The 22,572-nt window shown below is 36.8% G+C and overlaps 4 protein-coding genes across 12 annotated transcripts; 3 read left to right on the top strand and 1 right to left on the bottom strand.

Moving 5' to 3' along the window:
• Window positions 1–291: 291 nt before the first annotated feature.
• LOC126672988 (4-coumarate--CoA ligase-like 9) lies at window positions 292–3,835 on the top strand. The gene is made up of 6 exons (XM_050366941.2): window positions 292–1,465; window positions 1,802–1,991; window positions 2,663–2,808; window positions 2,916–2,983; window positions 3,263–3,365; window positions 3,475–3,835. The coding sequence occupies exons 1-6, from the start codon at window positions 440–442 to the stop codon at window positions 3,598–3,600; spliced, it is 1,659 nt and encodes a 552-aa protein (XP_050222898.1). The 5' UTR covers window positions 292–439; the 3' UTR covers window positions 3,601–3,835.
• A 430-nt stretch (window positions 3,836–4,265) lies between these two features.
• LOC126672990 (uncharacterized) lies at window positions 4,266–6,435 on the top strand. Its single transcript, XM_050366943.2, has 4 exons — window positions 4,266–5,047; window positions 5,265–5,696; window positions 5,783–6,065; window positions 6,154–6,435. Exons 1-4 carry the CDS (start codon window positions 4,613–4,615, stop codon window positions 6,294–6,296), a joined length of 1,293 nt encoding a protein of 430 aa, XP_050222900.1. The 5' UTR covers window positions 4,266–4,612; the 3' UTR covers window positions 6,297–6,435.
• Window positions 6,436–6,936: 501 nt separating this feature from the next.
• Window positions 6,937–11,313, bottom strand: LOC126672985 (cyclin-dependent kinase G-2). Of its 9 annotated transcripts, none has more exons than XM_050366935.2 (9): window positions 9,359–11,313; window positions 9,124–9,259; window positions 8,935–9,023; window positions 8,716–8,827; window positions 8,504–8,610; window positions 8,008–8,310; window positions 7,755–7,832; window positions 7,399–7,452; window positions 6,937–7,309 (listed from the first exon to the last, which is right to left on the bottom strand). In XM_050366935.2, exons 1-6 carry the CDS (start codon window positions 10,804–10,806, stop codon window positions 8,241–8,243), a joined length of 1,962 nt encoding a protein of 653 aa, XP_050222892.1. In that variant the 5' UTR covers window positions 10,807–11,313; the 3' UTR covers window positions 6,937–7,309; window positions 7,399–7,452; window positions 7,755–7,832; window positions 8,008–8,240. The 9 variants fall into 9 exon arrangements, with proteins under 9 accessions (XP_050222892.1, XP_050222893.1, XP_050222896.1 ...); XM_050366936.2 differs by having other exon boundaries at window positions 6,937–7,282; XM_050366939.2 differs by lacking the exon at window positions 7,755–7,832 and having other exon boundaries at window positions 6,937–7,132; window positions 7,230–7,309.
• A 1,195-nt stretch (window positions 11,314–12,508) lies between these two features.
• LOC126672987 (malate synthase, glyoxysomal) lies at window positions 12,509–15,460 on the top strand. The gene is made up of 4 exons (XM_050366940.2): window positions 12,509–13,072; window positions 13,565–13,890; window positions 13,964–14,294; window positions 14,655–15,460. Exons 1-4 carry the CDS (start codon window positions 12,683–12,685, stop codon window positions 15,309–15,311), a joined length of 1,704 nt encoding a protein of 567 aa, XP_050222897.1. The 5' UTR covers window positions 12,509–12,682; the 3' UTR covers window positions 15,312–15,460.
• The last annotated feature ends 7,112 nt before the right edge of the window (window positions 15,461–22,572 follow it).

Here is a 22,572-nt window from a genome sequence, read left to right as displayed (position 1 = left end):
AATTTTAAATGGGAAATGGGTAGACTATTTTGTCTGTTTCTGTCGGAAATAATTCAAGTTTTTGATATCTTATGGAACTTAAAGAGTGAATTTTGTGAAAACTGTAACCATATTTAATTAAATAAACTACCATATATAGTGAGAAATTACTATATAAGTCTAAATTATTTTATTTATGTATATTTAAAAACTCAATTTATCATTTAAATAATAAAGTCGAATTAGGCAATTTTTTTTTTACGAATGGAATTAGGCAACTTTTACTTACCAATTCTGTTTGAAACTCAACCGTTGGCTGGTAATGAAGTCCAAACATGCATGTTATCTGCTAAACGACGCTTTTGCGGACCATAAGTTAACATAAAACACGACACTCTTCTGTCCACTCCTCAGTGCCGGCCAGCACAGTTGTATCTTCTTCTTCCTCCAAATCTATCAAATGGCACCGAATTTCGATCCAGCCACTGGTTTTTGCAGTGAAACCAAAACTTTTCACAGTTTTAGACCGTCAACTCCATTACCGCCGGCCGACGAATCTATTTCCATCGCTAAATACGCCGTCTCCCTTCTCCTTTCTTCGGAGGATTGTAACCCAGATACATCAACTTTTCTTATCGACCCAAACACCGACGAGTCGTTAACCTTCACTCAGTTTCTTAACCGAACCAACTCGCTATCCTTATCACTCAGAACTCGGTTCTCTTTGGCTCCAAATGACGTCGCTTATATTCTCTCTCCGAATTCACTTCATCTTCCTGTTCTTTACTTCGCCCTTCTGTCACTCGGTGTCACTATTTCTCCCGCTAGCCCACTCGGTTCGAACTCGGATGTAACTCATCAAACTCAACTCATCAAGCCTAAGATAGCCTTCGCCACCTCACAAACAGCTCATAAAATTCCCTCTCTACCCTTGGGGACAATTCTGATTGACTCGCCGGAGTTTTTATCCTTTCTTAACCGGTCGGAAGCTGACACGTGTTATGCGAATGTGAAACAGTCTGACGTGGCAGCTATTCTTTATTCTTCAGGCACAACTGGGAAAGTCAAAGCTGTAAGGCTGACTCACCGGAACATCATCGCGTTAATATCCGGGTTTTATTACACCAGAGGTCACCTTGACCCGAATGAACCGGAACCTGAACCCGAATCGGAGTCGGTATCTTATTTTACGTTGCCTATGTTTCATATTTTCGGGTTGTTTATGTTCATACGGGCATTTTCTGTTGGGGAGACTGTGGTTCTAATGGAAAGATTTGACTTTGAAGGAATGTTGAGAGCTGTTGAAAAGTATAAGGTTAGTTTCATGCCGGTTTCTCCGCCGTTGATCGTGGCTTTGGTTAAATCGGAGCTGACTAAAAAGTATGATCTGAGCTCTTTGTCGCTGTTGGGGTGCGGCGGAGCTGCTTTAGGCAAGGATGTTACTGATAGGTTCAAGGAAAAATTTCCTAACGTGGAGATTTCTCAGGTAGAGTTTGGTTTAGCTGAATTTGTTAATTCTTTTAGTTTAATATAAACGCTTGCCAGCAAACTGTTAGGTGGGTTTAAATCTTACTACAAACGCTCCCTCTAATCATACAAAAGAAAAGAAAAGGTGGTAGCTTTTAAAAAATATGAAATGTAATCTCTATGATGCATCTTAAGATATAATAAGTTGATACCTGCTGATAAAAGAAAATGGGGCATCGAAAATGTTTCGGGGGTTTTCGGACATGTCGGAAATGGGGAACGTTGGTTGTAGTTTTTGACAGGCTGATGTTGGTTAATTGTGATTGTGATAAGTAATGATGTGGTTTGTTTTCAGGGATATGGGCTGACTGAGAGCGGAGGTGGGGCGACAAGGATGATAGGTCCCGGAGAGTTCAACCAGCATGGTTCTGTTGGTAAGTTAGCTGAAAATATGGAAGCCAAGATTGTTGATATTGTGACTGGGGAAGCCTTGCCTCCTGGTCGGAGAGGGGAGCTTTGGTTGCGAGGGCCTACTATCATGAACGGTAATGTCTCTGATCTGTTGATTTGCAGTTTTTTTGTTTGCTTTAAATTGTACTTCTCACCAAAATGTTTGGTAGAAGGTTATTGGAACTAATACTATCCAATGGAATTGAGTTCAATGCCTGAGCTTAACTTGTGCAATGATCCATATAATGAGAATGCGAGATATCTGTACTTCTTTAGATTGTGGTGATATTACATCCGCTCAGGTCCGTATCTCCAGTCTTGTGTTTGAATTGGAGTTCTGCCTCCAATCAGTTGTATTACTCCGGCTGGGGTAGTCCCTTCCCTAGACAAATGCTTATATTTGGCGCTCCGATATTTTTCTTCGGTGGTTTATACTCGAGATGCCCACAATAATTGCTACATTTCTAAGCCAACCTAGATTTTGATATAAAATGTACACAATCTAGCCATCTTACAGTATTTAGGATTAGGAACTGAAAGCTGACAACTCCTTCGTCATTCCAGAACAAACTTAAAACCTGTCATGTTTTGAGTTCGGTTTTTTCTAGTTACGCCAATGTTAGTAAATCGGAAAAATGAAATGCTATAACTTTTAGTTCTTTTGCCTTTTTTTTTTGGCTCAACTATTTCTGCTAGATGAAAATGTCTTGGCATATTTTTTAGGTAGTTGTATTCTGATATTCTACATAAATGCTTGTTAATGCAGGTTATGTAGGAGATGAGAAGGCAACTGCTGAAACCTTGGATTCAGAAGGTTGGTTAAAAACTGGAGATCTTTGTTATTTCGACTCAGAGGGGTTCCTTTATATTGTTGATAGGCTGAAGGAACTGATAAAATACAAGGCATATCAGGTGACTGAATCATCCCGATCCTTCCCATGAGCTTACTCTCAACTAACTAACCACAGTCAACGAGATTTCACCCGTATTCATATCATCTTGACTATAACAACTTGCAGGTTCCTCCAGTTGAATTGGAACAGTTACTTCAGTCCAATCCTGAAATTGTTGATGCTGCTGTCATTCCGTAAGTATCAATTTATAACTCTATTGCGGATGATGAATCATCACAGTTTATAGTTAATTTCTGTATCGTAATTTTCCGCGTTTCTATCTGTTAAGCACTATTTAATTTATTCTCTTTAATTGTATCTCTTGTTGTCGTCTTTGGAAAGAAAATCGCTTAATTGCGAATAAGGAACCGATGTTGGTCCAATTGGAAAATTATAAGCTAAAGTACAGGATCCAAACTTACTTAAAATTTAGTGATGTTTAATCCATTTACGTTGTCTGGAACTGGAAGCAGATATCCTGATGAAGAGGCAGGACAAATTCCCATGGCCTATATAGTAAGAAAACCAGGATCCAATATAACTGAAGCTCAAGTTATGGACTTCGTTGCAAAACAGGCATGCTTCGGAATAAACCTATATATAATTAGAATCTTTATTCCGCTATCTTTACGGATTTCGATCTGTACGTTCTCTGATGATGTCATCTGGTCATTTGTGTATGCAGGTTGCACCATATAAGAAGATAAGAAGAGTAGCTTTCATCAATGCAATTCCAAAATCTCCTGCAGGAAAGATCCTGAGAAGGGAATTGGTAGATCTTGCTCTCTCCGCTCCTTCTTCCAAATTATGATGCATATAGAACCATAGTCGGTTCGGTTTGGGGCAAACCATTACTTGGAAATGCCAATGATTAGTTATCAGCTAAAGAGGTTTCTCCATCTAGCTCTTCGTTTTGATTGGTGACTACTATAAATCTTCATCAATGACACCAAATATGTATTTCACTGTATAATCATTATTTTCCCCTCTGAATATAATCTGTATGTTGAAATTAGTTGAATTAAAAATTTAAGATCAATTTCTCAGTTTCTATAAGTTTACAAAGATTTCGAATGTATTTCTCTACAAATCAGAAGTCTCATATATAAATTTACGCATCTATTTAAATATCATTTTTGTAGTGCATAATTTTTTATTTCATATATGGCACACAAGGTGTTCTTAAGTCTAAATTAAACATCACCTTTAAATTTTCTATGTTTAGATTAAGCATCTCTCAACTCTAAATTTTAAATTGTTGCATATAGAGGTTTGAAGAACGTCTTACCAACTCATCAATTGCTAATGTAGAACTTCTTTGTACAAGCACGGTTTGATATCCTTAATTAATTGTTTCAACTAATTCAAATGGAGTACGATAAACTTCCTCGAAAGACAAAACTCTCTCATAATTTTTTTTTAAATGCAGTATAGTCAAAATTCTAAAATTAAGACCTCTAATGAGAAAGAAGAAGTTTTCATTACTCTATCCTATTTCTCTTTCCATTACCAATCTCAAATGAACAAATCAAAAATGAGGTAAGAGAATATTCGTTTACTTAGAATGAAAATAAAATGGGTCCCAGTTGTCCTAATATTACGGAAAGTAGCAAGAATGAGGGTCGTCGTTTTCCGAGACTGACATTTCTGATTCACATAAACCAATAAAAAACAAACCCAACAAAAAAATCCCAGTTTTCTAAGACAGATCTAAATCTCACTCCAAAACAAAACAAAATATATTTCTCCCTCACCTTTGCATCTAACACTCCACTTCACTCTGTACTTCAGTTGAGTTCACTTTGCATCTACCACCACATTCCATGTCCACTCCCACAGAGAATCAAAACTCACCATCACTAGCCATTGAAATCCCTCTGATACACACAGAAGATGGTCAAACCAACAGCACCCTTAATCTCTCCAAGTTTCTCAGCCGTTTAGAGACTTTTCTAACGTTGTTTGGTTACTGTCAAAGCTCATTTGTAAGCTTAGTACTGTCATGGATCTCTTTTTTGCTTCTGGGTATTGTTCTTCCTGTGTTTTTGATCAAACTCTCGGCTTCTGCAAAGTTTGATAAGTACCAGATTAATACCTTTGAGTTTCAGATTCTGGTGTTTCAGTCTCTCAGTGCTGCTATTTCTCTTCTTTGCATATCTCATAACTTGAGAAAGTATGGTGTTAGAAACTTTCTGTTTGTGGATAGGTTTCATGGTCATTCCAAGGAGTTTCATCAAGATTATGCTGACAAGATTTATGTAAGTCTGGTTTTTCTTTATTTCTCCACTAGTACTTTTTTTTTTGGTAATGATTATCATTGCTTTAGATTTGGTTAATAGGAAGCATTAGAATAATTTTTTTGTGATATATTAGTGTTATTGTTTCAAAGTGTTCTTTATAGCTTTCTAGGGTCTTAATAGAACTGTTAATAAACCAGCATAAGAAAGAATCAATTTGGTGTCTCCATTTGTTCAGGAATTCTTCAAGTTGTTGGCAATATGGGTGTCCCCATGTTTATTTCTAAAGATTGCTCGTGAGGTCTTTCGTCTGATCTATGTTCATCATGATCCTTTGTGGGAATCTGCTGCTATACTGACTGGCTTGATTGTCTCATGGACTTACTCCACCATTATCTATCTATCCGGCTGTGCTTTATTCAACCTGCTCTGCAATTTACAAGTCGTACACTTCGACAATTATGGAAAGTTATTAGAGAAAGATATGGATGTTCTGGTTTATATAGAGGAACACATTCGTCTAACGCATCATTTGTCGAAGATCAGCCACAGGTTTCGAATCTTCTTCATTTTCGAGCTTTTGGTAGTGACTGCTAGCCAGATTGTGGCTCTGTTTCAAACCACAGGCAACAAAACAATTATCAACCTCGTAAATGGTGGCGATTTTTTAGTAAGTGTTTCATCGTCATGCTCTCGTGTAGTACTTTTCGAGTTATTAAATTCGATTCTCACATTGCAACACCGTGATATTGACAGATATCTTCAGTGGCGGAGCTTGTTGGATTAATAATATGCCTACATGCAGCTGCAAAGACTACGCATAGAGCTCAAGGTGTTTCATCAGTTGCTTCGAAATGGCATGCTTTAGTTACTTGCACCTCAAGCAATAGTAATACAGATTTAGAAGCTCCAAGTACCGGCGGTCCACTGCGAGCGAGTTACTCTCAAAGTGATCTTCAGTCAGTTGACTACGTGCCACTGCCTACAAATTCCCAACTCAGTTCATCAAGTCAATCTTTTAACATGAGACAATCTTTTGGTATCCCCATTGTTCCCTGTCTACAATTGTTTATTGTTGCAAATTATGTTGAATATGACATTCTGAAAATAGTTTTTTTTTGGTGCAGTGGCATATCTACAGAGCAATGCTGGTGGGTTTTCTGTGTTTGGATGGATGATCGACCGGCCACTCATTAACACCATCTTTTTCCTTGAGATCTCGTTTGTCATGTTTGTGCTCGGCAAGACCCTAATTTACACTCCCAATTAACAATCTTAACACCTTTCCAATTTTGGGCACCAATCATTATGTTAAGAACCAGCTAAGTTAAAGATTAAACATTATTGAGTTGCTATGGATAATCGCTTGTGGTTTCTTATCTCAATGCCATTTAGATTCAGAACTTCCATTTTTCTTCTACTTATTTATCAATGCCATTTCTAAGTAGAGGATGAATTTTCTTCTCATTCAGCTCGTAGCCAATGAAATGATTTTAAAATAGGTGCTTGACAAATTAGATTACTATAAAAAATGTCTTTTATTAGGGACAATTTATTATCTCCTCGATGTATACAGTATTTCAGCCAATTTATCATCTTGAATTACATTCATTGATCATGCCTTCAGCACAAAAAAACAACTGCACCGCATTAAACAACAGAGATTCTTACATATAGTCCACCACATTAACCGCATTATTACACTGTTAGATGTATAAAAATCTTAATGAAATATTACAATGTAATTTGCTCTGTTCATAGATGACATTGTGGACAAAGTCTAGCTCAGAATTTCTCGCGTCATACATCCCTTTAAAAGATAAGGTAATAGACGGCAGTTGGAAAGAAGAGCAGCTTTGGATGGCCAAAAAAAAAATAGTACTATCCAAACAAGGTACAGAACCATCAACTAGCTTGAATCAACACAAACATTTATTCACAAGATACAGAAGTGTTTTATCAATTAAGTAGCACTAATGGCAGCTAAAAAGTATATAAATTATAATAACAATTCCGAATCAATTAGCGGAACATTAGCAAATCTGCCTTCTCTACAAAAACCTCACTGCGACTCTTTCATCAAAATCTTCATCTACAAAGCAGTGCCTTGAATATGCATCCAAGAATTTGAGAGAGATTTGCCGCAAATTTATAGTTAATTTCAAACAAATGGGTACGCAACAACATGCACTATTATCATTACCTCAATGTTTTTGATGAGTATACCAAACCAGACTGAAGTATATACCTAAACAACTGTTGCAAAAACAATAAACTGGAAACCTGCAAAATATTCTAACATAAAAAAAATAACAAAGCCAAAGACTGATAAATAATTAATGGGGGAGGATAAGGCAATGGATGAAACTTACTACCAGAAAACGATTCTACACACCAGCTGAATACCAGCCCTACATTTGCAAATTCTGTGATATAACAGCAATGCCCAAGTAACTTGGTCAATTGGACTCAATATTAAGTAAATATAAAACAAAAGAATTTGCAAGCAGACAAGAACAAAAAATCACACCCCTCCAACCCGCAAAGGGGAAACTAGGAGTTAGAAGATAATAAGAAATCATCACTGAACAATAGAAAGATTGTATAGGTACAATAATACAATTGAAAACAATAAGGGAATGCATCTGCTGCAAACTTGTTATGTTTTAAATTTAATCTGTTTCCAACATTGCAATCACATTAACACAATTTCAAACAGAAAACTCACAGGCACAGTTGAATGGATGATAACATACAATCCGAGCTATGTAGAACTATTTTTCTTTTCTTTTTTGCCCCCTTCAGTCTAAACAAAATAAAAACAAAAAGGGAATTTCCAACTTTTAGCCTAACAAGTAACAGCATACTGAGTCACAATCAATGTAATATCATCACAATCTTAATTGACACACCAAACACTCATCAAATAAGGCACTCGAGAGCAAAGCAGATACTTGGTCATGTCATGCAATATCAAGTACCTTGCAGGTGCAATGCTTTCTGAACTTTTGAACACCAAGCATCAGCAATATTCATCCCTCGTCGCATATCAGTCCCCTCTTGCAAAGAAAAACTTATGCAAGAAAATAAAGTAAAACAGCAATTTGAAAAATAATAAAATAAAATATTAACTTCTTGAACATTAAATTTGATAAGGTATATTTAATTACACCAAATTGAACTCAAACCGGTTAGGAACTTCAAGGCTAAAGGATCAATACAAGAAAGAATTATCTCCAACGAGATTGCATGAATCAATTCTCTTTCGGTTGAGAGACACAATCCTGAACACAAAAAAGAATGTCAAATGCGGAAATGGTCAATATCCAAGACCTTTGGCCCCGAAGACCAAAAGAGCACTACAAGATGTATCCCCAAGGATGACCCCTCAGCCTTCCTATGCCCAGAGGAGAAGCATGGCAAGATCTAAAAAGCTCTCTCAAGTAAGCATGCTACTTCAACTTGTCAAACCTCTACCTGTTTTTTGCATGCTGAGGGGGAAGAGTAGGCATTAGTTCTTTACATGTTGCTAAAGGTACTTCACAGAACCAACCATGATTCAAGGCTTCATCAACTGTTAGTCTCTGCAATAGCAATAACAGTACTGTTAAACACATTATGATGGAAGTAAAAGGAGTAAATGATAGTTACGAATACTATAAGAAGGCAACTCTATGCACGGACCATACCTTCTCCGGGTCGTAAGTTAAAAGTCTAGTTAACAAATCCAATCCCAAATCTGAAAGATAAGGTGCTCCTGTAAAAGATGTTGCTGGGAACTTTTTCCGCAAAAAATTATACCTGAAAATCAGAGCAAAGCACTGTAAAAACACAGCTACAAGTCCAGAGAAGAAGACCAAATGAGAAAATGCAAAATAATAAATGAAGTGGCAAAAAGTAATACTCACGGCTGCTTAATAAAATTTGCTTTAGCTCCAGGCAATTTAGAAAATCCCGGCCAAATACCCTCATTTGGTGTGCCCAGAATTCCAAAAATCTGTTAGAAAAAAATCAAAATAATAGGAAGTGTTAGATAAACTGGATGCGGGAACAAACAAATGCAGAAAACCCACATGACCGTAAATAAATTAAATTACCTTGGAAAGCTGATTGATTTCATTGTTCCCTTTGAACAAAGGTTCTTTAGACAACATTTCAGCCATTATACAGCCCACTGACCACATGTCAATAGCTGTAGAATACTGCTTTGATCCTAGAAGTAGTTCAGGTGCCCTGAAGACAAACAGAACAGATGTAAATAAGATTCCCTGATAGCACAATTGAAATACATAGAACGGAACAAGTATAGAACTAGCATATTATGAAGCTCACCTGTACCACAAAGTAACCACAAGAGATGTATATGGCTTCAACGGACTCCCATATTGGCGTGACATCCCAAAGTCGCATATTTTCAAGTCTCCTTCATTGTTTAAAAGAAGATTAGACGTCTTTAAATCTCTATGAAGTACCCAGTTATCATGAAGATATTTGACGCCTTCCAACAACTGCAGCATCAAGCACTTTACTTCACTGGTACTAAAGGGATGCTTTCTAGCCTGCATGAACCCCTTCAGATCATGTTCCATGTACTCCATCACCATATAAACACTATCAAGGCCACCTACAACAACTTCTTTAACATTCACAATTGAAGGATGCTGAAAAGACAATAGAATGTTAATTTCACGCAAGGATGTTATAGGGAAGCCATATTCTTCTAGACTCTTATCTTTTCGTACATCCAACTTAACTTTCTTCAGAGCTACGTGTTGTCCGGTCTTCTTATCCAATCCTTTGTACACTTTACCATAAGTACCTTCATTAATTTCATTGAGTCTCTCATACTCATACACACTTCGACAACCCTCCAGCATATCGAAACTTCTCCCGTCAGCAACACCAGACCCTTCGACTTGACAGCAACTATCATCCATTTGTTTTGCATCGTCATTCCCATCCTTGATCCTGTCAACATCCATGAGATCTTCATTGATTATTGTATTTTCAGAGTCTTCTAATGGATCAGAAGACCCTGAACTGCAACCTCTTTCAATAGATTTAGAGGATGGCAATCTATCATCACTGGAGTCCTGACCAATTGATTCCTTTCTGCATATAGTTTCTCCAGGGGCACCTTCATCATCAGATAGATTTGCATTCGTTGGAGAATCACTGTCAGATGCCCATCGAGACATGGATATGTGTCGTGCCTCAGCAAACTCTTCCTCCTCCAGACCTTGGGTCTGATTTTGGTCATCAGTTTCATTCTTCTCTTGACAGAAGAAGGACAACATTGCTGGAGAGAGAGATCCAGATCCATTAGCATCAAATGGACTTGCTGTTCTACAACCCTCATCTGAAACAGGTTCCAATTCAGCTGGGGCCGCCTCCTCAGAGGCAACCGAGTTTGTAGCAATTTTTATAGTTCCACTTGTTGTCACGGCTTTCTGCATCAAAGCTACTTTATCTTCAACATCCCAAATAACAGGGGAGAACTTCCTTTTCTTCTCCAAAGGAAGCTGAATCCCATCTTCACTGCTTGGTATCTCACCATCCTCAAGGCCATATCTCGGACGAAATTCTCGGAATTCCCTTTCTATCTCTCTACAACTGCTAACCCTATTTCTTCCCGAAATAATATTTCGGGAACTTGAGGAATTATGGTAGCCATTCTTATACCCCACACCATGTTCTCCATTCTTGTATGGATTAAAATGATTACTGTCGTAACCATTAATACCCCTTCTCCTCGACACATCGACTCGTCCTGCCGCCATATTATTAAAGCACCAAAATTTCTTCTCAATCAAAAGAATTCAATCTCAAAAAACGTATTGAAAATTAAACACCAACAGCACAGAGATAGATATACAAACCCTAAATCCCCAAAATCAACAACTCAATTCGAATCCTTTTTTTCTTTTACACGAAATCAAATATATCAGATGAAGCAAATTTAACAAATCGTAACAATAACAATACCGCTCAGAGAGATTCCACAACAGCAACGAGAACAGAATTAAAAATAGCAAAATAATCAAAGTCAAACAATTAAAAAAAATAAGGAAACCCTAGATCTACAATTCCGTGATTGTTCTTGAATTTTAAATTGGCCGTCTCTCCGGACACAAGAGATTGAATGGCCTTACCGGAAAACAATAGAGACGGAGAGAAAAATGATCCGATCAGATCAGATCTGAGCTGCTAGATTTAGAAAAAAAAGAGACGAAGACCTTTTGTTTTTTGAAGAAGCTTCGTTTGATATGTTTGACGCGTTTATGGCCTTTGAATATTTTATATATGCGATATTTTTTTTTCTAAGTCGGTTACGTTCATTTAATTTTTACAGTCGGCGGCTCGTAATTTTCTACTATGATACTTGTGTAAAATATTTTCCTTTTTTAACCACTCGTTTCCTAAACTATTTCTCGGCCCAATTGGGCTAACAACATTAGTCCAGCACTAAATTGGGCTTCTAGGTTTTACAGCTTTTACTCAGCCTACTAGTCGTTTCAACAAATCTTATATAAACATGGCCCAAAAGATTAGAATAGTTGTTTTATTTTTTTCTCTTGAAATCTCTTTTTGAAGAAAACGAATCTAAAATAAATATGTCTTTTGACATAGGTAAGATCTAATTACTTTGGTGGTTATATTCTAAAATTTTAAATCGGCCTTAAACCACAAGGTCGTATTAAGGTTCGAAATCAAAATTTTAAAATTACGCTAAAGAGTATTAACCACATGAACTAGACTTTACTTGCTAAAAATATTATTGAAATTTTAAAAAAAATTTACATCTTCTCTTATTCATTTTAAATGTATCCTTATTCATATTTTTATTTCATAAATTTTATGAAACTTTGTAGCAAAAGATTAAATTTATATAAATTACTGTTTTATTTATGATAAATATAAAAAGGGCGAGTGTTTTTTTTAAAATTGGGGAGGGGAGTGCTTGTGGGAGGAAATGAACCCACGACCTAGCAGTTTGCTGCCTAACGCTTATATCATTTGAGTTATAGCTCATTGGAGAAGAAAAGGAAGTTCAATACTTCAATATGCTCAATTCTTTTAGATGACTGTTTCACTTGAATTTTGAATTATTTTTTTAAGTTTGGTTTGAGTTTCTATCTAAATAATTTTATTTACTATGCTTTAGTTTAGATTTTTATTTTTATTTTTATTGATAAATTTGTAATAAAAAAATATGAATTTGTATAAATTAATTTATTACCGAATTCAGATAATAATCTCAACTAAATTTACATATTAAATATAAATGGGTTTTAATCCAGCCCATATCCATTTAAATCATATCCATAATCCAATGCATTAGGTACCCATTGGGCTTCCAAGTCCAACCTATTAAACAGAAATCAGAAACTACGTATGATATGCAATGTGTCAATTTCATGGCAATCCTACACATGTAATCCTAACAAATTTCACCTCCCAAGGCTGGCACATCATTCAAAAACCAAATCCTCTAACAACAATGCCGTCACCTTTTGATAAAATTTCACACCTCCATACCGATAACTCTCTCCGCTTCTATCCACTTGCCCCGTCATTTCCCCGCCCATTATATATCTCAGCCTCCCCTTCTTCTCATCATACACCTCTACCAACACAAACAAAATCATTCTAAACATGATGGATTACGGTACTTATGGTCACTCTGCACCGACCAAGAAGACAACTCCAGGCTACGATGTTCCTGAAGGAGTGGACATTCGAGGCAGATACGATGAAGAGTTTGCCAAGATTCTGACAAAGGATGCTTTGCAATTCGTTGCTGATTTGCAACGTGAGTTTAGACCGAGGATTCGGTATGCCATGGAGTGTCGCATGGAGGCTAAGAGGAGGTACAATGGCGGAGGGTTACCAGGGTTTGATCCTGCTACTGCTTATATTAGAGAAAGTGATTGGAGCTGTGCACCTGTTCCTCCGGCTGTTGCTGATCGGAGAGTTGAGATTACTGGACCTGTTGAGAGGAAAATGGTCATCAATGCTCTCAATTCTGGTGCTAAAGTTTTCATGGTCAGTACATATACATCCATCTTACTTTTTCAAATCTCATTCTTTGGATATAACTAAATCATAATAGTAACTAGCATACTTTTATTTAAAAAAAATCCAGCAGTAAGTTGCAAAATAAATTATTAAATGTTTACGATTACAATACAAATTTTAAATCTGGATAATGTTGGACATGAACTAGAACAGTTTTTCTCTGTTAAAAACTGATGTTAGAACAGATCGTTTATATAATTGATATGTGTTTCAAATTGAAAAGCAATTAGTAATTCATGTGTCATTCTCAAAATTTTACCAAAATTTAAAGTTTGTGCCGTAAGTAATTGCAAAACACGCTAAAATTTTCATTTGCATTTAACCCTATTATTTTATATAAATTTTAGTTATAAATATTGAGTTTCGGAGATTTAGAAGTATTGTCGGAAATAGAAATGAAACGCTAGTTGAAACGTTTTTGTGCAATGTAGTAAGAGTGTATCATTTAATTTTGGATAGGCTGACTTTGAAGATGCACTGGCACCAACCTGGGAAAATCTGATAAGAGGACAAGTTAATTTAAGGGATGCTGTTAATGGAACTATAAGCTTCCATGACAAGGCAAGAAACAGAGTTTATAAGCTTAATGATCAGATAGCAAAGCTTTTTGTTCGTCCGAGAGGCTGGCATCTACCGGAGGCTCACATTTTAATCGATGGTCAGCCTGCAACTGGTTGCCTTGTGGATTTTGGCCTTTACTTTTACCATAACTATGCAGCTTTCCGCCGGGGCCAAGGCGCTGGCTATGGACCGTTCTTCTATCTTCCCAAAATGGAGCACTCAAGGTAAGTTCTTAGACTAGAAAGCATCAAACAATTTCTGTAATTTTATCCTGAGTCATGGTGTTATTGGGTGCAGGGAAGCTAAGATGTGGAACTGTGTATTTGAGAAGGCAGAGAAGATGGCCGGAATTGAAAGAGGAAGCATTAGGGCTACTGTTCTGATCGAAACGCTTCCCGCTGTGTTTCAAATGAATGAAATCCTGTATGAGCTGAGGGATCACTCGGTTGGGTTGAATTGTGGAAGATGGGACTATATTTTTAGCTATGTTAAGACATTCCAGGCTCACCCTGACCGTCTGCTGCCTGACAGAGTTCAGGTTGGCATGACTCAGCACTTCATGAGGAGTTACTCTGATCTCCTCATTTCGACATGCCATAGGCGCGGTGTTCACGCCATGGGAGGCATGGTAATAACCTCTTCTATATCATACAATTTCTTTTAATCAATTGTATAGCAATCTTTTGAGTCCTACATTTTTGCATTTTATTTTTGTTTCTAATGATACTCACGAGGCTTAGAAACTCTTGTATTTGCTGCTTATCATGTTAGTCTTTTCTGTTTTAGCATTTTCATTTTCATTTCCATTTCCGTGCTGCATATGTGGTTTTTTTATCTGTTTTCCGTGTTAGCGTTTTCCATTTCAGCATTTGTATTAGCATTTTTGTTTCTGCGCTGCATAATTGGTTTTCCCATTATATATTGAAATGTACCAATTGTTGGCAAGAAATACAAAAGCATTTAATCAAATTGCCTGAATCTTGAACAGGCAGCTCAAATTCTGATCAGAGATGATCGAGCAGCGAACGATGCAGCTCTAGAACTAGTTAAAAAGGACAAGCTGAGAGAAGTGAAAGCCGGACACGACGGAACATGGGCAGCACACCCTGGACTAATCCCAGCATGCATGGAAGTATTCACAAACAACATGGGAAACGCCCCACACCAAATCCAATCCATGAAACGACAAGACGCTGCAAATCTAACCGAAGACGACCTAATCCAAAGGCCGCGAGGACATCGCACACTCGAAGGCCTCCGTCTAAACACTCGAGTCGGAATTCAGTACTTAGCAGCATGGCTGACAGGAACAGGCTCAGTGCCACTTTACAATCTGATGGAAGATGCAGCAACTGCTGAGATTAGCAGAGTTCAGAACTGGCAGTGGCTCAAATACGGAGTCGAGTTGGACGGAGACGGATTAGGAGTGAAAGTGACAACCGAGCTGTTCGGTAGAGTTGTCGAAGATGAAATGGCTAGGATTGAAAAAGAAGTTGGGAAAGAAAAATTCAAGAAAGGAATGTACAAGGAAGCTTGCAAGATGTTTACAAGGCAATGCACAGCAGCAACTCTGGATGATTTTCTCACTTTGGATGCTTATAATAATATTGTCATCCATTATCCTAAGGCATCATCTAGGCTTTGAAGAGCTATCAAATTTCATTGCTTTTTTCTGTTACTATGGTATTATGCATTGTGTTTGTGTAATAATATGCTTTTAATGAATAATAATTTATTTGTGGCTCTGCTGTTTGTTCATGAAAGTTGAGAAAAATAAAAGAATTTTGAAGGTTGCCAAATACTGTTGTTTAGTGTATATGAGCTTAAGATTATCATGGTTTTATTAATTTTTCAGCAATACGAAATCCAACTAGTATTTCTTTTTGTGGTAGATCGTGTGTGGTTATTTAGAGATGTTATTAATTAGAGGCCTTGCTAAATCGAAATAAAACTGAGCACTGAATCAGGGTGTTTTTGATTTGTTTTTTTGCTTAATTGTTAAAAAAGTTATAATTTTATTTTGTTTTAAAATTAAAGTCAAAGATAATTGAATAAAATTGATACATCATATATAATATATATATTAGTAATTTTATATATTTGGATATATTATTAATTAATTATTAATTTATATATGTTTTTATTTAATAATTTAAAATATCTCAAATTAAATTATTCAACTAAAATGATATATATTTTAATGTAATTTGATTTTCTAACAAATTAGTTTAGATTTTAACTATTCTCCAATTCAACTATATGCAGAGAAGCAACTGCCTTTAGGTTAGCATAGACTCCAACCCCGATTGGGATCATACATTTTTGAAAATTAGAGGTAATCTTTACTAAGAATATTGGTAAATTTGTAGTGAATTTAGTTAAGTTTGGACTGCTAATAAATTATATGTGAATTCGAAGTTAGGTTCGGACTGGAAAAAAATTATTGTTCCACCATTAACTATATGGAAGCACGACAACAAATATCGTCAACTATATTTGCGAGTCACTAACATGCATACGTTCTTTTTGATCAGAGTTAGTAAGAAGCACAAGTTGCTTTAAGAAAGTCACTATTTGTATAAAAAATTATCGATCATGATTTTTTATGATTACCTAATACTAAATTTCTAACTATGACTACTAATAATTATTGATAGGGGTAGAAATACTCTTATTCTATATGTGTCTTTCTGTTGTTATTTGTGCAATTATTGTTAATTTTGGAGCATTTGTATCACATTGGTATGTTTAAACTTTTCAGGATCAATTGCATAAATAGAAGAGTTTTGCCTTAACTGGAGCATTCCGAAGGTTATCGAAAAAATAAACATTGAGAGCACAATTTTTTACTTGCAAACTTGACCCTATTACACTAAGTGGCGATTTTGGTATTTTAGAGGCTTCTAATAAATTGATGTTCTTTATGAGAAATACAATAGACATCCTAAAGTTTACTTAGAATAAAGAACCAACTCATTCTAAGGTGTCTACAGCGAGTTATAAAGTTTTAAAGCTGGTACTCGTGCAGACCTCTTACGGTCGCAATGAGTTCTTGTGACGGGCTTGCGATCCCAGGTCTGGGCATGAAACTGGCTTGCGGTTGCAAGAGGCGTATGCTGAGATGTTCTTTTGCCAAAAACTGCAAAAATACTCTCGGAATGCGCTGAAAACTCAAGGGCAGCAAGGAAAAACACAAAGGAAGCCATAATTCAAAGACAAAAAATATATGAGGCCTCTTTTTCATATTAATGGATATACAACCATCATTTACCTCCATTTATACCTTTGTAAACCTACAATTTATTGCATTAAATTATAATAGCATAACTTATTGATGGATACCGAATCCTACTGTAAGTATAATGGAGCCGAGTTGCAGGAGATCTACTCTCAGGTGACACCGGACTCCCCCTGAAGACCGAAAAGGTATGAAGGAGATGCCGAATCTCTAAGATTCGGTAACACGCTAATAAAGACCGAATCCCACATGATCCGCCAAGAGCGCGTCAGGCCCGGGATTCGGGTAAACGACTAAATATGGAAATCTTGTCCTATTTGGACACAAACACTACATATGGAAGGATAAACTCTACTTTAGGAAGATAAGACTATTTAGGAAGACGTTCATAAATAGGACTCTTATCAGATTAAGGTAGATCCCGACAAATCAGGAGAATCTCTACAATACGGCCGAATCCCTACAAAGTAGGATTCACCTGCCTAATACAACTCTACTAGGTATATTCGACTACTATAAAAGGAGCACGAGGTATGCCTAGAATCACAATTACATTCATATACTCAAAACGCTGCTCAAAGCTCTAGACTGACTTTAGCATCGGAGAGTTAATCGGACAACCACCGTCCGGTTAGCTTCTACCCTGTTTTGCAGGTTCACTCACCGGTTCAGAAGGCAGACTCCATCAATTGGCGCCGTCTGTGGGAAAAGCTTAACTAAACTTCAAAAGAAGGAGCTTTTCTGAACTCAAAAACAAATCTCATTGAAGAAGATGACTTCTGAAAGAGTAAACCTGAAGGATCAAACGTCACAGAGAAAACGAAAAGCAACAGAACTCTCAACTCCTCCTCCAGTAACTTTTGACGGGGAGGACTTCGGGAGAATAGCTGAAGAGCACAACGAAGCTCTGGTAGTGGCCATGATCATCGAACACTGGAACGTTGAGAGAATCCTGATCGATGAAGGAAGCGCAATAAACCTAATAACAAGAAAGGCCTACGAAAGCCTAGGAGGAGACCTAGCGGAACTAAAAAGAAATGCCACGCCTGTGGTAGGATTTGGGGGCTTGCCAATTAAGCCCAACGGAACAATTACCCTCGACGTCAAGCTAGGAAGGACAAGGAAAAGCGAGGAATTACCTACACGGTTTAGCGTCGTAGAAATCGACCTGCCATACAACGCAATACTGGGGAGACCATTCCTGTCACGACCCAAAACTATTGAGCCGCAACCGGCGCTAGGGAACGGGAGTGGTAGCTCCGGAACCCGTAGCAAGCCTAAAATTATAATTAATTTTTCGCAAATATAATATAAACAAATAACAACAAACAACGGAAGCAATTACACATATATATAATATATAACCAAATATATACACTAACTGTTTCAAAACCTCGCGGGCTCTAATTACCGTACCCTGTACGAACTGGCCTCGCGGTACTATATACATCAGTTAGTATATCAAACATCTCACTGGCATCTGGGGCCGTGGATTATATACAACGTACGTAGCCTATCAAAAAGCATATAGACAAATACAGCAGTTGATATATACAATCAAAATAAACTGCTGACTAGGCTACTATTCTGTTGACACAGGACCGCTACTGCAGCACTCACAGAAGTCATAAACTAACATATACGGATGACTTCTGTACTCCAAAATTGGCCTCTAGCTAGGTCCACAAGCTAAGCACCTGGAAGACATCAAAGGTGAGGGGTCAGTATTTGGGAAAATACTGAGTGAGTATGCATTTACTAACGGTACTATTATAGAAACATAGCATCGCATTTTAAATCAACATTAATACAAAAATACATATGAACAAGTACTCGATCCTTTCGAAACTAAAATCCTGAAACATAACGTAACTCACTATTATTCAAATCATACTGATTCCAATGGTCTGACCCGGGAGCGTTCACGTTCAACCACGTCAGTCAGGACATATCTCTTAATCCCAAAGTGGCACTAGATACGGGGCTCAGGTTACTCTAACCGAGTTCACTCTCGTGGGGCTCAGGTTATTTTAACCGAGTTCACTCTCGTATCAAATTCATATTCTAACTTTCATAATCATATCATCCATGCATATCAAATCGTACCTCTTAGTCAGACACGCTAGACTGACACATTACTGGTGATCACACAGCCTATTGACACCCAATAGGTAGCTAGTTTCGTTGGATCGTATACTAGGTTCTTGTACGTAAAAACTTATTCAAAGCATATAACATATCAGTAATTCAAATATATATATATAATGCGATGCATATCAACAGCATATAGATAATAATACCAAAATAGTATCAATTGATAATACACGAAAGTAAAATGCAACTCACAGTGACCGAAATCCAAGAAATGATATGATCGATTTGATAGTACGCTCTCGCTAGTCCGCCTCTACTGCTTCCACTACTCGCTGACACGTCTGATAAATCGTTAATAGTTAGACGTGATTCTCGTATTCTTATACGTATAATACTTTTAGGTTTTATACTTCAGTTTCATTTTATACTTGTTTACGTATTCAATATCACTAGTCGTATAAACGACTTAGCGAATACTATATCTCATAATTGAAAATCGCCTAACGCCCTTGACGTTTCCATTATTATTATTCATTTAAAATGTCGAGAAAATCTCGAGATTAATAACTTTCCAAGTCCGAAATCTGTCCTTTAGCGTCCAATTACTCTAAACGTCAAACACTTAAGTCAATTACAGTTTATATACGCGTGGGGGCGAGTTGGGGTGCACGGGTGTGCGCTTTGGTGGGTGCACGATCGTGCAACCAAGTACACGTTCGTGCACCTCAGGGGTACACGTTCGTGTACTCATTGTACACGTTCGTGTACCATGAGAAGTACACGTTCGTGTACTTCAGTACACGATCGTGTACCTCGCTAGGTGCACGTTCGTGTACATCAGTACACGTTCGTGCACCCGTGGTACACGGTCGTGTACCACGTGCACAGCCCCGGAAATCAGATTTTCCGGGGTTTCGCCACAATCCCGACGTGCTAAACATACCCACGCTCAATACCCATATCTCGGTTTCTTCAAAAACGCCATATTAAACCCAAAAACGTCAAATTCATGCTTAAATCATAATCTCATTAAAACAGCCATCAAAACCATCACTTTCATACCAAAACCCGACCTTTTACCTTAATTTGATGGCCGGAGGTGATAGAGCTTTCGGTTCTGAAGAAATCGCCGCTTGAATCACGCGAATCGGACGTCGTACGGAGAAACGGCGGCGAAACGACGATATCGAACGAATGAAGCTTCTGTTTCCTCTCGATCCTTCTCTGATCTTCATTTCATATTTCCTTTCTTATATTGTTTGGCTAAAAGCCCACTTTGATCCTTGTTCTTTTTGTTTCTTATCATTTATCCTTTAAACTTCTCTTTTATACGATTTAGTCCATAACTAAATCGTTAAATTCTTTTATTACGACTTATACGTATTATTTATATCCTATAAATAATACAAAGCCCGATAATAACACTTTCCCGTCAAAATCCCATATTTCTATTTTCGACACAAAGTGGCTAACTTACCACTTTGGTCCCTGTACTTCATTTTAGACTTTTCTTGACATTTTTCCTATTAATTCCAATTCTAACTTTAGAATTGAAATATAACCTTAATTTTCTCATAGTTAACTTCTCAAAACCGACCTACTTGAAACTTATTTACTTTATCTTTTCAAAAATTCTTCTGATATCACCACTCTGGCGAATCAAAACTGGACACGTGGTCCAATTAGCTAATTAAATATTTTGGGGTATTACATTCTTCCCCCCTTATAAAAATTCGTCCTCGAATTTTCATAAATCTTGTTGGAATCTTAACTTATCCTTACAGTTTCCTTGACGTCCATTAATACGTTTTGATTACAGCTTTTCCTTTTTACTTAACTCTTAGTTTCCATGCCCAGTTATAACTTCATACTTGTTGTTAATTGATTGTCTATTCAACTCTTAATAGTTGCTTGCTGTTACATCGTCGAGAATCCTCTTACTGGTACCTTCGTCTCATCTGTTATCCTTTCCGAGATAGAATTGTTCTTGGGCATATTCTTGATGTCATAGTCCTTACATCATTGCCACTTAGTTGTCATTAATCATAATCTAATGTTTTCTTGTTTCGTCATTTCATTCTTAGTAGCCATGAGGTTGCTACTCGCCCCCTTATACATGAATAGTCACGACGTGTCGCTTCATCTTTAATAACGTACTTATTTTATTCATATTCCTATGAATATTTTCTCTTGTAATCATAACTTGCAGTTATGATCTTTCCCATCGCCTGTAACTATCACTATCCTTTCTTGGCTGGTTCTTGCTATTTCTCACTCTGTTCTATCATTGCTGACACTTTGTTCTTTCTTAATCAATTTTCTTCATCTTACTTTACGTTTAACACATTTACTGTCTCTTAACATGGCTAAGCCTGATACACTCTTTACTATCTACTATTTCTCTTTCCTTTGGCTTATTAAGCTATCGTGAACTTCAGGCTGTTCTGACGGTCGTAAATCTTCATCATTCGCCGTTATCTTCAACGCTTCACTTCACGTTACATTTAATCGTGTAACTTGTACAGCCATTCTCTTTGACCGATACTATCCGTATTCTTATCTCCCTTGATTTTCTGTAGTTAGTCCTTAAAAATCTTCTCGAGTCATTAATTGACTTGTCAGTCAAAAATGTCTCTCCTTTATGTTACAATTCTCTATTTATAATAATTTCATATGAATCTCGCATGTTTCTTTTAAGTCTAACTACTTCGAGAATCCTTCTCGTTAGCTAATCTTCATTTAACTTCTTTCTTATTCTATCTCTCGTCTTCTTTTGAAGGGTTTTCCGATCGTTCTAATATTTATACTCCATTTACTTTACAATTTCTAAAGTCAAGGAAGAATTTCAACTCACTATCGTCCTATACGCTTTATGCTTCCTTAGCACTTATATCTTGATCTCTTTGTACTAGTATCAACTCTTGTCTTGTCTTTTATTTGTTATATTCGTTACATCTTTCCTTTATTTATAGCAATTCTATTGCTGCTGCTCTATTCTGACAATCCTTTCGACATATTTCTAAAACTTTCACTTTTCTAATCACCTTACTAAATTTTGAGGTATTTGCATTTTTACTTTTACACTTTTCTTCATATTATCCACCATCCTTACAGTTACTGACACGTACGTTTATACGTGTGCCTTTCTCTTTTCTGTTAACGCAACTTATAATTCTTGATACTGATATTAGTTACCTTACTTAATACCAATCATATAACATCATTATCTCTCTTGATTTATCTAATTTAAACTTTCGTATCTTGCAAAATCGTATGCTTCATTATTTCGTATCCTTTCTCTTTCTACTTCTGTGCCTTTACTGATATTGATAACACTATATATACTTTGAATATCACTTGATGTTCGTCATTCGTGTTACCATCTTCTCGTCCTTCATACTTTTAATCTTTTTCCTCCAATTATTACTCTGGATTGCTGCTTCGTTTATCCCAACCTAAGAATAATCATAACACTTATCACTCTTATGTATTCGTTATATTTCTTCTTTTAACACGACTCTCTGTCGTTCCATCTTCTACTCTTGTATAAAGATAATTACTGTATCCTTAAATT

The sequence above is a fragment of the Mercurialis annua genome, linkage group LG3, assembly GCF_937616625.2.
Source record: "Mercurialis annua linkage group LG3, ddMerAnnu1.2, whole genome shotgun sequence".
Classification (NCBI taxonomy): Eukaryota; Viridiplantae; Streptophyta; class Magnoliopsida; order Malpighiales; family Euphorbiaceae; genus Mercurialis; species Mercurialis annua.
Note: the sequence above shows the minus strand (reverse complement) of the source record. Positions and strands in the feature narration are given on the sequence as shown.